Source organism: Galeopterus variegatus, unplaced genomic scaffold, assembly GCF_000696425.1.
Source record: "Galeopterus variegatus unplaced genomic scaffold, G_variegatus-3.0.2 Scaffold683, whole genome shotgun sequence".
NCBI classification, from domain to species: Eukaryota; Metazoa; Chordata; class Mammalia; order Dermoptera; family Cynocephalidae; genus Galeopterus; species Galeopterus variegatus.
The window spans coordinates 445,217-462,205 of record NW_007726794.1 but is presented as its reverse complement, the minus strand read 5'-3'; the positions used below and the strand labels follow the sequence as shown (position 1 = coordinate 462,205).

Below are 16,989 nucleotides of genomic sequence, written 5' to 3'. Positions count from 1 at the left end.
TTGTTTTAATTTATTGTTTCCTGACTGCTGTAAGATTGAGTAGCTTTTAATATGTTTCAGACTGTTTTGTGCCAAAATATATATTGATACATATATACATTCTGCTTATACATATAGAGCCGTATTAGGCACACTGTTTTGTGATTTGTTTTCCAATCTAATACTTTTAATATAGAAAGTATATATAGTCCCTCATTGGGCCGACCCCATGGCTCACTCGGGAGAGTGCGGCGCTGGGAGCGCAGCGGTGCTCCCGCTGCAGGTTCAGATCCTATATAGGGATGGCCGGTGCACTCACTGGCTGAGCGCGGTGCAGGTGACACCAAGCCAAGGGTTGCGATCCCCTTACCGGTCACAAAGAAAAAAATATATATATAGTCCCTCATTGTAGTAAGGAAGATAGTATGCTAGTTTTGAGGGACAGTGACAGGAAACTAATTGAAGCAGATGTTTTAAGCCTAGTGACAGGTGTTTAAGTGCCATTTGGGGAGAAATCCTTGGGAACTGTTTTAAATTAATTCAAGCATAGAAAATACTTTTTTATTGATATATTTACTTGCGTGAATTATATGTCTTGAGTTACCATCGTTGCCTTTCTGCTTGCAAATCAATTTTTATTGTCTCTGACTGACACGTGCTTCCTAAAATTTCCTTGTGCTGTTTTCTGACAATGTAAAATCCCTTGAGTCTAATTTTTGGAATTAATAATAAGTCTTTACTATAGAAGAAATGAGGATTTTTTTTCCCCCAAGAATGATTCTAATGGAAAATAGATTTGAATATAAAGTTGATCCTATACCTTTTAGGGTCTTATAAGCTAACATTTTATTTTTAAAATTTGGGTAGCTATGCCGAAAGAAAATAATTTTTTAAATTTAGAGTGCCACAACATTGTCTGTCGTTTCTTCCCTTTTCTAAAGGATTTCCTCAGGCTTTGGATTTTTCTAATATGCAAACTATTATTAAAAAGTTGAAATATAAATATTGTTTAGATATCACAATATCTTTTTTCCTAAAATAATATTATCTTCACTGAAGAGAATGTGACACATTTTTTCAAATGTGTCATTATTTTAGCATTGTTAATTAGGTAACAAGCTTATTTTTATATTTGAATTAGATTACTATAATATTAAGGTACATAGAGGTCACCATGGAAGGCGACACAGAGATCATCTGGTCCATCTTTCGTTTGATAAAGGAAAAGGCTAAGGGCGCGAGATTAAGAAACTTTCCTGATTGTACATCCATGACTTAGGGCTCATATTTTTTTCATTAGTTAATACTGCGTGCTGTGGTTTTTAAACTCTTGGTGCCAGAGACTTCGACACCATTTCACAATATTACCAATGTTTTTATAAGAAACCTGAGAGGTGCCTGGCATTTTATCTGTTTCACTGAAAAGGAAATTTAAGATCAGGAAGGTTGAAGCAACTTGCCCAGCTTTTACATTGCTCATAACTGAGGAGCTGGGATTTCAAGTCAGGTCTGTCTGATTCAAAGCCTGTTATTATTGGTACCTCTTTCATCTCTGATTTATGGAGAAAACAGGAAAGGAAAAAAAGCTCTTGTTAAAGTGCTATAGTAACTGAAAGGCACGAAACATCTCATCCCTTCTTCATGGGGAATTTCTCCATAAATTACTTTGATTGAAAAAAGATGCTTCTAACTTTCTGCATGAACCGCTTTTCTTTCTTTTAGGTGTCTCGTCATGAACGTCGAATTTCTCAGATTCAGCAGTTGAACCAGATGCCTTTGTATCCAACTGAGAAAATTATATGGGATGAAAATATTGTCCCAACTGAGTACTATTCTGGGGAAGGTATGGTAAAGATATGCAGGATTCAGGTCTAATATGAAAATTAATTATGTTAACATGAAACTACGTTACATCATATGTAATTAAAAATGACTCTAGTCTACTCTATACATTAGGGTAACTTTCTGGTACCCTGAAGTTCAACTTTACAAGCTAGAAAAGATTTAGTATTTTGAATGCTTAGCACTAAGAATTTTTATTAAATCTAACTATACCCTAGTATGTGTATCACCCTGTATAAACTATGACTATAAAGCAGTAAGACTGTGTTTTTAAGGAGATCTAATAATGCAGGAACTGTAGCTTTTATTGTGTCACTATGAGAGACTGTGTTTGGCAGAGCTTTATTTTTCAAAGACTTTTTTAGAGGCTCTTGAAATCTTTGTAAACGTCAGGTAATGACCACCAAATAGACATTATCACTAGTTGATAATAAACCCTTAGTTTTGATCCAAAATGGTATTGCCTAGTTTGTTCACCTACCTATTACACTAGATTTGGTTCTAAGTGCTTTTCACTCATCCTCTGAGGACAAGAATTTGCCACAATTGAGTATGTGCAAAAGTGCTGTCTGACATATTTTGAAGGCATATTTCAAAAGAAATTTCAGGAAATCATTATTAGAAGAAATGTAGATATTTTAAAGACATCACAAGTACAAGTATTGATACATTTATTTAAAAGAAAAAATGGTTACTTTAGAGTCATATCCTAGACCCATAACTCCAATAAACCCAGTGTACTAAAATTGTGCTAGATTTCAGAATAGGCAGTCTTCATATCTTTTTATGTCCTTATAGTGGTTAATGTGTTGTTTTCTCATGTCTAGGGGTGCACACTTGGGTGATAAAGCTATAAAGAAATTTGAGATAATGATTTTTATACAAGTCAGGAAATGGTTACTTTCAGGTTGAAGGAAGAAGCTGTAACTAGGAAGGGGCACATGGGAGAGTTCTGGTATGGCCGAAAAGGTTTTAAACTACTTAAGACTGTATTAGTGTTAAGTATCTTCAAATACTTTGAAGAAGCACTGTTTACAAATGAATCACTGATAATGCAGATTACATGAGTTAATAAACTCATCTTTTATTCCCAGTCTTTTTTTTTTTTTTTTCCTTTTTGTCTTTTTTCGTGTCTGGCAACGGATCGCAACCCTCAGTGTCACACCCGTACCAGACCAGACCGGCAACGGGATCGCAACCCTCAGTGTTGCATCCGCACCTCGCTCAGCCAGTGAGCGGGAACTGGTCTGTACGTGGGATCCGAACCCTCGGTGGGAGTGCTGCCATGCTCCCAAGCGGCGCACTGTAGCAGTGCGCCACCGGGCCGGCCCCTATTCCCAGTTCTTAATAGATAGCATTTGTTAGCCTGTTTTTAATATCTGTGTGAAAATAAAAATAAGACATTATTGAACATACCACATTTCAGACATCATTAGATTCTTACCAAGTTTGTGGTGCCATTTTTTGTCCATAGAGCAGATGTCTGATTAAAAGAATAATTCAAATATAGATATTATTTTCCTTTTCAGGTTGTCTTGCTCTTCCCAAGTTGAATTTGCAGTTTTTGACTCTTCATGACTACCTCCTAAGGAACTTTAATCTCTTCCGCTTGGAATCAACATATGAAATTAGGCAGGACATCGAGGATAGTGTCAGCAGAATGAAACCATGGTTAGTAAATTGATTCTACTTGTAATGAAGAGATGCAAACAGTGACTCATATACTTCCATCAGAAACCTTATTAGTATATTTAGAAATAATATACCTGGCGTGAAGATGCCGTCCAAGATGGAGATATTTACTCTTTAGGAAATTCTTTAATGTGAATTAAAATATATTGAAAGTGCTAAAATATGTATCTGGATATTTGGGGGTGGGGCTGGGGGACTGGAGATAAGGGAGAAAAAATCATCATGCTCAGGGAGGGAAGGGAGAAATGTAGAGTAGGTTGGACATTAGTAAAAGTATAAAAAGGAAAGTATAGGGTTTGGCCAGCAGGCCTGTACTAGGGCAGGACAGTTTAAGTCCTGGACGAAGTTTATGAAACTACTCTTGTGACTGTTGCCAGTAGTCTCTAAGTGAATCAGAGAGGATGGGGGATGTCTCCAAACATTACACAGAGTGGTACACTGGAAAGTCTTCTCTGGCCCTCCATCCATAGATTACCTTGAAAAGACTAAATCATTAGGATTTACTTTTAGGGCCAGATGAGTAGGTCTGATTATTTGAGGAACTCTTTTGCTTAAATTTGACTCCTCATCTGCTAGTTCATGTCTGGAATTCCTTTAGCTAAGAAAAATCTCTTATTCTAGTTATTGTAGGCAGATTTACATTTCAAGATTTTTGAAAGTTGATTTTTTTATTCATGACTAAGTTTTGGTAGATGCTCTTTATTCACTATTTCACTCTAAGTATAAAATTGATGGAGGTAAGTTATATATCACAAGTGATTGTAAATGAGTAAAATTAATTCCGTGAACTAGATTTTTATTACGTTATAGTCATACCATATATACATATAAAATTATACTGCGTTTTATGTGAAAAGCTTAACATTTTTAATGTGAACTGATTCAGGTATTTTCCAGACTTCTTTCCTTACTAATTACAGAGAGCTACCATGGACACTGTGATTATGATCTATTTTTTTCACTTCCATATTTTATTTTATACACAGTTTTATTTTTTTAATTATTATGCAAAAAGTTATTCTGGGTGAAACTATAAAACACAACACAAAGTATTTTTGACTTAATAATCAGTTGAGTCAGTAGGCAGGCTAGCACTGTGAAATTTGTATGCCCTCTGGCTGATCCTCCCTGCCCACAGCTTTGCTGAAATTATTGCCCATTGTTCGGACCCGGGGGAGTGCTTGATCAGAAAACTTCCTAACTATTTATTGTTACCTTGAGTTTATGTGCTCAGATTCTAGACCTAATTTGGGCCATTTTATGAACTAGGGATTTATTAACTAGCCAGTTAACAAATAGAATTCACTTGTATTTTACTTAAGCATCAAATACAAAAAAAATACTTAGAGTACTTATGTTCTATTAATAAAGGAATTTTTTTTAATTATGCCATTTTCTAGTAGGAGGAAGAAAATGTCACTTTTTGGAGTTAATTCATTCACAATTGTAATAATAAATTTTCCTAAATTTACGTTCTTTTTATACATCATTGAAAACTATTAAAAATGACGAGATCTAAAAAGGGGCCAGCTTCTTTTTGTCCCATCTATCCTAAAGGTAGAAATGGAGCAGAGGCATTTTTATTCATTACATGATTCTAATATCACATTTTCATCCTGCTGGAACCACTGAACAGTAATAGGAGAGGGTGTGCTCATAAGAGGCAGAAATCTATATTTTTTAATGCTTCACATTTCAAGTAGGTTTCATAAGAATAAGGAGTAAGAGGAGTAAATTAGTGGTTGCCTGGGGGTAAGAATTGACTACAATTGGACAAGAGGGATCATTTTTAAGGATGATGGAAATGTTCTAAAATTTGATTGTGATGATGGATACACAACTCTGTAAATTTACTAAAAGTTATTGACTTATACATTTACAGTAAATAAATTTTATGGTATGTAAACTATAGTGCAGTAAAGCCATAAAAAATGGAAAAGATGATAGTTATTTCACAAGGGCTTAACAAAGTTAGTCTTGTAGAAATTGTCCCAGTACTAATCAATTTGTTGGACTGTAGAATTTTAATTTCTCTCTTTGATGTTATGAAGTTTACAATTTTTTTTGTTGTGACATAAAGCCTTTACATAGGATGTAGTTTATCTCTGTAAGCATGCCATTTTTAGGAGTACTTTCCAATTTTGCAATGCTGCTGCAGATTTTATGTTACAGATTTCCCATATACACTATTTAATGTAAAAACTAAAGCACTAGTTAGACTAACATAAGAAGAAAGAAAGAATATTTGGATGTCAGTGGTTCTGGTTATTACAACTAGATTGATTATTTTTTCCTTCAATCCATAAGAACTTCTTTTAAATAATTTAAATACTGTTATCTAAAGGAGGCATTTGTATAGATATAATCATCTGTTTACTTGTTTTTAATTTTGTAAATTCTGATTATTTTTTCCTTCAATCCATAAGAACTTCTTTTAAATAATTTAAATACTGTGATCTAAAGGAGGCATTTGTATAGATATAATCATCTGTTTACTTGTTTTTAATTTTGTAAATTATAGCTTGTTCTAAACCATATTTGAAGCACCTTATAGAAATATTTAAAGTACAGAAGATAAAATATTAACAGTCTATTGATGAAGAGGGGAAAAAGAAGAGAATATAAAATAAAACTAAGTAAAGCTGTCCTTCAGAAATGAAGAAGAGATAAAGACAAACAAAAGCTGAGGGAGTTCATCATCACTGACCTGCCTTGCAAAAAATACTAAGGGGAGTTCTTCAAGCTGAAATGAAAGTACGATAATTAGTAACATGAAAAGACCCCAAACAGATAAAGCAATGAGGGGAAAAAGAAGAGAATATAAAATAAAACTAAGTAAAGCTGTCCTTCAGAAATGAAGAAGAGAGAAAGACAAACAAAAGCTGAGGGAGTTCATCATCACTGACCTGCCTTGCAAAAAATACTAAGGGGAGTTCTTCAAGCTGAAATGAAAGTACGATAATTAGTAACATGAAAAGACCCCAAACAGATAAAGCAATTTTGATCAAGAAGAACAAAACTAGAGGCATCACACATCCCTATTTCAAATTATATTAGAAAGTTATAATAACCAAAACAGTATGGTACTAGCATAAAAACAGACACACAGAGCAATGGAAGAGAATAGAAAGCCCAGAAATAAATCCACACATGCACTATCAACTAATCATCGAGACATGTGCCAAGAATACATAATGGGGAAAGGATAGTCTCTTCAGTAAATGGGATTGGGAAAACTAGAGATCTGCATGCAAAAAAATGAAATTGGATTCCTATTTTATACCATACACAAAAATCAACTCAAAAATAGATTAAAGCCTTAAACGTAAGACCTGAAACCATGACATGCCTAGAAGAAAACACAGGGGAAAAGCTCCATGACATTGGTCTTCGCAGTGATTTTTTTGGATATGATGCCAAAAGCACAGGCAACAAAAGGAAAAATAAACAAGTGGGGACTACGTCAAACTAAAAAGTTTCTGCACAGCAAAGGAAATAACGAAAGGCAACCATATGAAATGGGAGAAAATATCTGCAAATCATATATCTGATAAAGGGTTAATATCCAAAATATATAATGAACTCATACAACTCAATAGCAGAAAAACAAATAACCCAATTACAAATGGGCAAAAGACCTGAACAGACAATTTTTCCAAAGAAGACATACAATTGGGAAACAGGTACAGGAAAATGTGTTCATCATCATTAATCATTGGGGGGATGCAAGTGAAAACCACAGTGAGATAGCAACTCACATTTGTTAGGATGACTGTCATCAAAAAGTCAAAAGATAACAAATGTTGGGGAGGATGTGAGGAAAAGGGAATCCTTGTACACTGTTGGTGGAGATAGTACAGCATTTTGGAAAACAGTATGGAGGTTCCTCAGAAAATTAAAAATAGAACTATCATATGATCCAGTAATTTCACTTCTGGGTATATATCTAAAGGAAATAAAATCCCTGTCCTGATGAGATATCTGTACTCTCATGTTCGTGGCAGATTATTTGCAATAGCCAAGATACGGAAACAACCTAAGTGTCTACCAAAGGATGAATGGATAAAGAAAATGTGACAATATGTGTGTGTGTATATATATATATTATATCAAAATATCACATTGTATTCCTTAAAGATATGTGAGGAGTCTTCAGAAAGTTCATGGAGAGATTCATATTATCTTTTAATTCAGTTTTTTCCATGAACTTGTTGAAGAACCTTGTGCAATTTTTATTTGTCAATTATACCTCAGTAAAGCTGAAATAAAATAAAACTATAAGTATGCTGGATTATTTTTTTCCTTGATAAAATGGCTCAGGTCCAGAAAGCTCTTATGTACATAGTTTTATCTTATTTTCTGAGGGAGGTATATTCCTTTACTTCCCTTTCTTTTCTGGACTACATGTACCTGTTTTGTACTATCATATATACTCCCTATATATTGAGAGTTAGATTTATTTTTTAAGTTTAGAAATAAGGAGTTCTAAAGTTACGACTGAAATACTAGCTAAACATGAATTTTTACTTACTGGTTTTACTTGTCTAAAAGTTGGGGAAAAGTGGTTGTTTATTTGAGTTGATCATGTGTTTCTTTGCCTTTCAGGCAATCTGAGTATGGTGGTGTAGTGTTCGGTGGTTGGGCACGAATGGCCCAACCCATTGTGGCTTTCACAGTAGTTGAGGTTGCCAAGCCCAACATAGGTGAAAACTGGCCAACTCGAGTTCGTGCGGATGTTACCATCAATCTGAATGTCAGAGATCACATCAAAGATGAATGGGAAGGTAATTTTGTATTTCAAAAAGTGAAGTTACCTTTTTGCCTTTTTAGTTTATAGACTTTCACTTAGAGCATTAGCAAAGTACTTTTATTAAATGTTATCCTTTTAAACTTTTATTAAACTTTATCCTTGAACTTTTATTTAAATAATAGCAATTATCTTTCTAAATATTAGTAGTAAAAATACCAAGTATCATACAAGAATATTTTAATAAAGGGCATAAAATTGCATGCATATCAAAGTGCTTTGAAAATAGGAGTTTGCAAAGTTGAGAGGAGATCACTTTCAGTATTAAATTTAGTAAGTTAAATATGTATGGATGTGTAGGATCAATATAAAAAGAATAAAAACATTCATTGTTACTAAAGAAAAGGAGAAAACCCACATATAATTTGCACACATATACAGAGTAAATAAGGAAAATTAGTATTTTCAAAAGATAAAAGCAGCCAAGCTGAAAAGAATAGGGATGCATACACTTTGGGGAAAATAAAGGTACAAAATCAAAATTAGGCAATCCCAAAAGGAATTTTTAGGGGTGTAGTAAAACAACTCAAAGAAATAAAAATAATTTATTTTCACTAAAAGGAAAAGAATCAGTGATATCAGTTGTACTCAAGGATATATAATGATTATAGAGAAATTAAATGAGTTATTTCCCCTATTTTTTTTACTAGGAAAGATTTTAGGGAGAAGTGTTCTAGGTCACAATTTAGAGGCAGATGTGTTCAAAGTTACTAAGTGCAATAGAGTTGAAATGTTGGTAACATCGGTGCCAAAGTAGCACATGAGATGATTTTTAATTGGCACTTTCATATTTTTAATCCCAGCTGCCTGAGAGGTCTTACATGCTGTCCTGTTGTGAGAAACAGTAGTGGGTAGATTTTATCTCCTTCTACCTTCTTGGCATGCCAGAAGGTAAAGGATAGTCCCTTATTGGATCGGTTTTCAGAATATTGCTCCCAACACAGCTGTTTATAACGTTAGGGACTATATGATATATTTATTGAAGAATTCTGAGACTGTCCAGCAATGAAGCTGGCCAATGTTTAACAAATGGTTACTGTAGTGGGTATAGTTTGTGACAGACTGTTTTTGTGACTCCTTTGTTTTTCAAGAGAGTTCCAATCTGGTGCATTGTATTTTTAGGATAATGTGCACCTTTATTACTGCTGAGCCTTGAGAAAGACATTAAGTTGCTGGAGAAGGTCTTGTTCTTATTAAAAGGATATATTAAACACTGTTTTACACAGTGGGTAATAAACAGGTAATTAATTGGGTACCTCCAGAAGTAGAATGGTTGGAAATTTAAAAAGACTCTATAGAAATGTATAGATGACAGATGACAGGGCTGTGTTATAGTGTTAAGGGGAAAAAAAGGTGTTTTTTTCAGACACCCCCTTTCTTCTGTTACTTTGGAGACTGCTATCTGAAGGACATGAAACAGTCATCTTTTTTTTTTTTTTTTTTCTTTTTTCTTTTAAATATTGGCCGCTGGTAGAATGAAAAATAGAAAGGGTAAATTTTGATGGGCAAGATAGGGAATAGTAGAGTATTATGGGACAAGTAATTCATATCACGAGGTACGGTGGGGAAAGACGTGTTTTCTGAGAGGCTAGGGCCAAAATTCATCTGCTGTTTTAATCACAAATGGGGTAACCAAATAGAAAAAGGGAACAAAAAATGAGAGAGGTTGTGAACAGACATGAATATTGTCTTATGAAAATAGAGAATAGTTTTGAAGATTTTAAACTAAATGCTATAAAATATTCCTCTTGTCCCTTTGAGAAGGTGTGAAGCTCAGGCCCTTATCTTCTCTGTTACCCCAGTTTAAAATTAAGCAAACAGAATTAATGAAACTGAAATGCCGATTCTGCTGCAGAAGGCACAGCTAGGATGGGGTGGATACAGATGATTGGAAGGAAAGAGATAGTTGAGCTCATTGTAATGTAGGTTTTTTTTAAATGTAGATCTAAGATATCCCATGGTAAAATGATCTGCTTTAGGAGGGAGCAAGTGGTCATCCCTCAGTAATGCCAAAAAGTAACTTCTGCACTGATAAGGACTAAATGACTTCTCAAGGCTGCTTTGTCTGTAAGACTTAGATATTTCTAGTGAGCTATACAGATCAGATGTCATGCAAGCAGTACAACTCAGATAGTAGAGCATTTCCCCTTAGCTCTCATTGCTTCTCCTGCTTCTTTGCATAGAATTTATTGGGAAAGAAATAAAGTCATTATTATGAATCAGATTTATTATTTCTACCTTTACCCACACTTGAACACCACTCCAAATTAAAGCAAACCATAATAGTTTGAGTACAATAGCCACACACTCACTGCTGATTTGATTTAGTTGTATTTCTTGTTACCAAAGTTGTAAGCAAGCATACTGTTCAAATTTGCATTTATATCATATGATGCCTAACAAAACTGGATCAAAAAAGATGGGAAGATTAAGTGGTGTGACATTACATTCCGTGAGGTCTAATTTTATATTTTGTCTTACAGTTTCTATACTGTTAATAGATCTGGGAAGTCATTTGAGTTCATTATTTGGTCTAATGACTGAGAAGCTATGGACTTTGACACAAGTCTATTTCTTGACATTCACTAATAAAAATTTTTACTGTTTGCCAACAGAAACTATATATGTTCATCCATCTTTCTCAGGATGATATCTGTAAACAGCACTTTGTGTCTTAGTGAATTATTCTTCAGTTGACTCGTTTTAGTGAAATATAAGTAGGCTGTCTTTGAAATGACACTGATGGATAATTTAAATTGATGTTAGAAACCTGCTAAATATGATGTAGATGGATTATATATGCCAGCCATATTTTTGGTTACTTATTAAGAATGTTAGAAATAAGATGATGAGTATCCAATTTTGGAGCTGTAGCATGTCTTGGAGGGCTTATTCAGTGATGTATTTGTGGTATAAAAGTTTCTAATTTTAATATAAAGGGAGATTTTCATTCTAATGATTGCTATCACACATTGAATACTAAATATCATAGGGAAACTCATAATTATGTTACAGTGCAAATATAATCATTGATCACCCTGATTTTTAAATGTTTTTTATATCTCTGTTCCAGAGATAAAGGTTGAGAATTTGCCAACAAAAGGATGAAAACAGTGAAATTCCAATAAATGAAGATGTCTTTATGTTTTACCAGGTCTTCGTAAGCATGATGTATGCTTTTTAATTACTGTGCGTCCCACAAAACCTTATGGCACTAAGTTTGACCGGAGGAGACCTTTTATTGAACAGGTTGGCCTGGTTTATGTCAGAGGCTGTGAAATCCAGGGCATGCTGGATGATAAAGGACGTGTCATTGAAGATGGTATGGTGATCAGTATTTTTGAAAGAATTCTCATATGTGTACAGAATAATACATTTCCTTGCCTTTTTCCTTTTTGTTTCTTAGGTGATATTTTTTAGTTGTTTTACATACTAAATTGACACAAAGGATTATGTATAAAATATGTGTAGGGTACTTACCACATAGTCTTAGAAATAGGCGATATGATTTCAAAATTCCCATGTTAGGTATTAGAAAGAACTAGATCTTTTGAAATCTTTATTCAAAACTTCCCTTTATACTGCTTACAATACTGTTTTTAAAAACCTCTAAATACCTCTTACAATTGTTCAAGCTTTTTGGTATTCAGTGATATATTTGCTTAATTTTTTCTTAAGTTTTACTGTTTTTGTTCATTATAGCAATGATTCTCAATTGAGAATGGTATTACCCTATATTTGGAAATATGTGGTGATATTTAGGCTGTCAAACGACTGAGGTAGTAACAGAGAATGAAAGCCATTGGCATTTGGTGGAGGGGGCCAAGAATTCTAAGCATCTAAACAGAACTGTCTTATGAAAGGAGTTGCCCTGTCTAAGATGCCAGCATTATCCCATTTAAAAACACTGCTTTGCAGGGTTAGTCAGCTCTTTGATTTTTTTATGCTTATTACTGATTATCCCTTTGAAATTCTTTCTTCTATTGTCCTGACTTCCTTTATAATGCTTATTATTAAATTATAACTGCATCCATGTCTTGTGCTTATTTTATAAATCAGTTGCTAAACTTCCCTTGAAACTTGAATCAGCTTCTACCACCTGTGATTTCGAGATCACACCATTGCTTACCTGATGATGATTAGGCTATTCATCTCTAGAATAAAAGAAAATAAGAGAAGGGAAAGGAGGATGGGGGGAATAAGCACAAGGCCACATAATGAGACCAAAGTTGCAGTGCCAAGGCTCCCCCCAAAACCAGAGGGAAGGCAAAGGAACAAGAAAAAGCCTCTGGGCTTTCAGCCATTAGTATCCCATATTTCTGTGCATGTGAAATTTCCTTTCATACTGGTGATATTAGGTATGGAATGTAGAAGGATGAGAAGTGTGATCAACTTCTGTCAAAGTAAGGAATAAGAAAACAGTGTCTTAAATCTTAAAATACATACATTTATTTAACCAGAAAATATTTATTGAATACTTACTATTTATAAGGCAGCAGTAAGAACTGTGAGTGACTAACAAGAATAATGATAAGTTCATTGACTTCTAAGAGCTATTTTAGTTGAGGACATATACTTTTTTTCTTTTTTCTTTTTTTTTTTTCCTTTTTGTCTTTTTTCTTGTCTGGCAACGGATCGCAACCCTCAGTGTCGAGCATTGCATCATAAACATTACATGACTATTGTGGGAAGAAATAGTAAGAATTTAGAGAAAGGAGAAAATACTTTCAGATTCTTGGAAATTGAAATGGATGAGTGGAAGGCATTGTAGTCGGGGTGGGGGAGTGTTAGAGTTAAGTGTGGACAGTTTACTAATCATTTCTAGAAAAGAAATACTGGTAACTGAACTTCGATGTTTGAAAAGTAGGTGTTTCATTTAACAAAGCTTTTCAAAATGTCCAGGACCTGAACCCAGACCCAATCTTAGAGGAGAGTCAAGGACATTTAGAGTGTTTTTGGATCCGAACCAGTATCAACAAGATATGACCAGTACTATACAAAACGGAGCAGAAGATGTATATGACACTTTCAATGTAATAATGAGGAGAAAACCAAAGGAAAATAACTTTAAGGTAATTTTTGGCCTATGTAACTAAAAGTACTATGTTGTAATTTAACTTTTAAGACATAAAAGGTATTGGGTAAGAAAAAGATTTGTTCACAAAATAATAATCACTGCTTTTATTTTTATTCTAAATAGTCCTCTTAAATTCGTAACATGTCAGTTAAATTTAAAAACTTAAGGAAATTCATTTGTTAAATCTATTTTGTCTTATGAGAAGTTTAAAAACTTAAAAATATAAATGAATCCAGGTGTTTTCTAAAGGTCAGCCTCCTTCCTTGCTTTTTGTATATTAGGAACTCAGTTTATGCCCCAGTATCAGATGAAGAAAACTGTTTGCTTACTTGTTTATTGAGGCTTCTTTTTTAAACCAAAAGTAGGTGTACTTCTAAATCACTTTAAGAACACAGATATGGAACCTCTAGGCTCCGATTATGATATAATGTATTTATATTTTACTCATTAGTGGAAAAGAGAGATTTGGGGGCTGTAGAGTTTTACTTTTATAATAACTGTGGGGAGAAGGGTTCTAGTAATGGAAGGTTTTTAAAAATTGTTATTTGAACCAATATTATAAAACTTAAACATTGAGCAGTTCTAACATTTGATAACATCTAGCTTCTGCAGAAATAGAAAATGCCTTTCTTTTCTCTCTCCCCCAAAGTGCAGTATTTCTTACATGTTCCTATCACTTTATTACCTTTTCTTACCCATTGTGATTAAAAAAAGAAAACCAAAGAAACTTGTCCATCTCACCCTGTTGTTGAAGACAAGAAGGATGGAGATATCCTTGATTTCTTTTTGTCTCACACCCCACATCCAATCCATCAGTAAGTCTGATTAGCTCATCACCTCTACTTATGCCATGTTCAAGACACCTTCATCTCTCACTTCCCTGCTTCCATTCTTACCCACTAATCCTCTTATACTCTTCTCTGCATAGTGGCTGAATGATCCTTTTAAAATGTAAATCATAGCTTGGTACCCCTGTTGAGCATTCTTTAATGGTTTCTCATCACAAAGTTCTTGCTATAATCCAATAGATGTTGTCAGTATCTGTCCTCTGGTTATCTCTCCAGCATCATTTTCTAACACTTTTCCCTTATTCAGTTTTTGCCAGCCACTCTGACCTTTTTGCTATTCTTTAATAATCCAAGACTGCACATGGTGTTTCTTCCACCTAGACAATTTCCCCTGATATTTATGTGGTTTGTTCCCTTACTTTACATGTGCAATGTCACCTCCTAAGAGAAGCCTTCCCCGGCAGCCTTAGCTAAAGTAGCATCTCCCCTTCTCATCATTCTCTGTCCTATTTTCTTTATTTTTCCTCAAAGCCCTTATCATACCTGATGATTATGCATTTGTTATTTATCTGACTTCCCCATTAGAATGCAAGTCTGTGAGGGCAGGGTCTTTGTTTTGTCTCTCAGCATATCTCTAGCACCTAGAATTGTGCCTAGTATATAATATGTGCTTAATAAATACCTATCGAGTGAATGAAGGATGGAGAAATCTAAGAGTCTCCAAGTTTTGCAGTACCTAGGACAGTCTTACATTTAATCAGTTTTCAGTAAATGAATCTCAGTCATGTCAGTAAAAACTAAAAAAAAAATTTTTATGTTCATTTTTTGACCATTTTATTTAGTACCTATGGTGTGTCTGATTTTGTTCTAAGTTACGTGGAGCTTATAAAGATGAATCAGACACAGCTTAAACCTTTAGGGAGCTTATACCACTAACAAGGGAAGTTAGAAATGTAAACAAAAAACTACCATGAAAGCTTAGAAGGTGCCACAAGCCATAAGAAGGGTACAGATAAAATTGTCATGGAAGTTCAAAGGAGGTATTCAGGTTCTGTTCCAAGGAAGAGGGGGAATGATTAACTTGCCTGTGTTTGAGAAAGGAAGAATGCTCTTTTGGTGTTTTTGATGTTTCGTATGTACCTGGGCAGCATCCCTCAGAGGGTACAGATAAAATTGTCATGGAAGTTCAAAGGAGGTATTCAGGTTCTGTTCCAAGGAAGAGGGGGAATGATTAACTTGCCTGTGTTTGGGAAAGGAAGAATGCTCTTTTGGTGTTTTTGATGTTTCGTATGTACCTGGGCAGCATCCCTCATTTGTTTCCTTCTCTCTTTTCCAATTCATACAGCCTGTCCTAATCTGGATACTTTTACTTCTTGCCTGGACAGTTGCAATAGCCTCCTCTTTCTCTATTCTTAGTCTCCTTAAAGAGTCACCTGTTTTTGATACATTTCCTCCTACTGAAAGAACACTGACCATTTTACTCTGCTTCTCAAAACATTTCTGTGACTTTCCATTAATGATGAAATAATTCAAAGCTCCTTCACAAATCCTTTCCTTGAGCTAAATTAAAATTCCACTTTCCTAATGTTAAAAGTCTCCCTGTGTCCATCTCTCATCTACAATGGACTGTGTTCCCATTTTATTTTGTAATATTCTTCGCTGTTTGCCACTTCTTTTTTTTCCTTTTTGTCTTTTTTCGTGTCCGGCAACGGATTGCAACCCTCGGTGTTGCGCCCGCACCGGACCGGGACTGGCAACGGGATCGCAACCCTCGGTGTTGCTCCCACACCTCGCTCAGCCAGTGAGCGGGAACCGGTCTGTATGTGGGATCCGAACCCTCGGCAGGAGCGCCACCGCGCTCCCAAGCAGCGCACTGTAGCAGTGCGCCACCGGGCCGGCCCTTGCCACATTCTGCTGTAGTTAAGGACATATTTTATTTTCCCGCTAGAATTATAATTTCCTTAGTGAGTAGAGCCCTCATCTTATTTATCATTGTTATGTGAACCTACTCATTTATCTGACTATTCATCCATTTGCTTTTCCTATATATTAACTGTTCTAGATTCTTGCTCTTGTGGAAATTATTTTTTAGTGGGGATTAAACAGACGATAAGCAAATAACCAAGTACCTGACAAAGAGAAGTTCAGGTAGTAGTAAATGGAAGAACATAAAATAAGACAATTGATTAAGAGTATGATTAACATATACTATCCTGTTATTTTCAAAAGTGAGATTATGTAGCATTTATTTAAAAAATGGGTGATTTGCTTATTTATTTTTTGAAATTAATAGCCTAGCCTCCTAATTCCATATGTGGGATAGATCACTTTGTTGAAATATTTTTTGGAAAGTCTAAGAATTTGCCTTGGCTTTTGGTAAGTACTTTTGATGTTGTATATGTGTTAACTACTATGGTGATCATTTATCATTGTCCTGATTCTTTCATTCTGAAATTTTGTTTGGTATTTTCTACATTTTTATCATGTTAACTATTTTTTATTTCTCACAATGGTAATTTTAATATTTCTGACTTGTTATATTGTTATAGGCATCGGGAGAAAATCACCTTTTGAGACTGATATAGAAAAAGAGAAAAAGATTTTATTTTCCAGCGGCTGGGACCACACCAGCCAATTCAGGGTGCGGCAGGGGGTCGCCTTTGTTCTAGGGGTTTTTTTTGTCTTTTTTCCGTGTCCGGCAACGGATCGCAACCCTCAGTGTTGCCCCCGTACCGGACCGGGGACTGGCAACGGGATTGCAACCCTCGGTGTTGCTCCCGCACCCCGCTGATCCAGTGACCGGG

General features: G+C 34.9%; 1 protein-coding gene across 1 annotated transcript in view; it reads left to right on the top strand.

The window, feature by feature from the left end:
• Nucleotides 1-16,989, top strand: part of AQR (aquarius intron-binding spliceosomal factor) — a 108,096-nt gene that overhangs the window by 44,199 nt on the left and 46,908 nt on the right. The window contains exons 15-19 of the mRNA XM_008571346.1: nt 1,702-1,822; nt 3,351-3,492; nt 8,119-8,297; nt 11,475-11,642; nt 13,223-13,392. Of these exons, the coding sequence (XP_008569568.1) occupies nt 1,702-1,822; nt 3,351-3,492; nt 8,119-8,297; nt 11,475-11,642; nt 13,223-13,392 (780 nt within the window). The remainder of the gene's footprint in view (nt 1-1,701; nt 1,823-3,350; nt 3,493-8,118; nt 8,298-11,474; nt 11,643-13,222; nt 13,393-16,989) is intronic.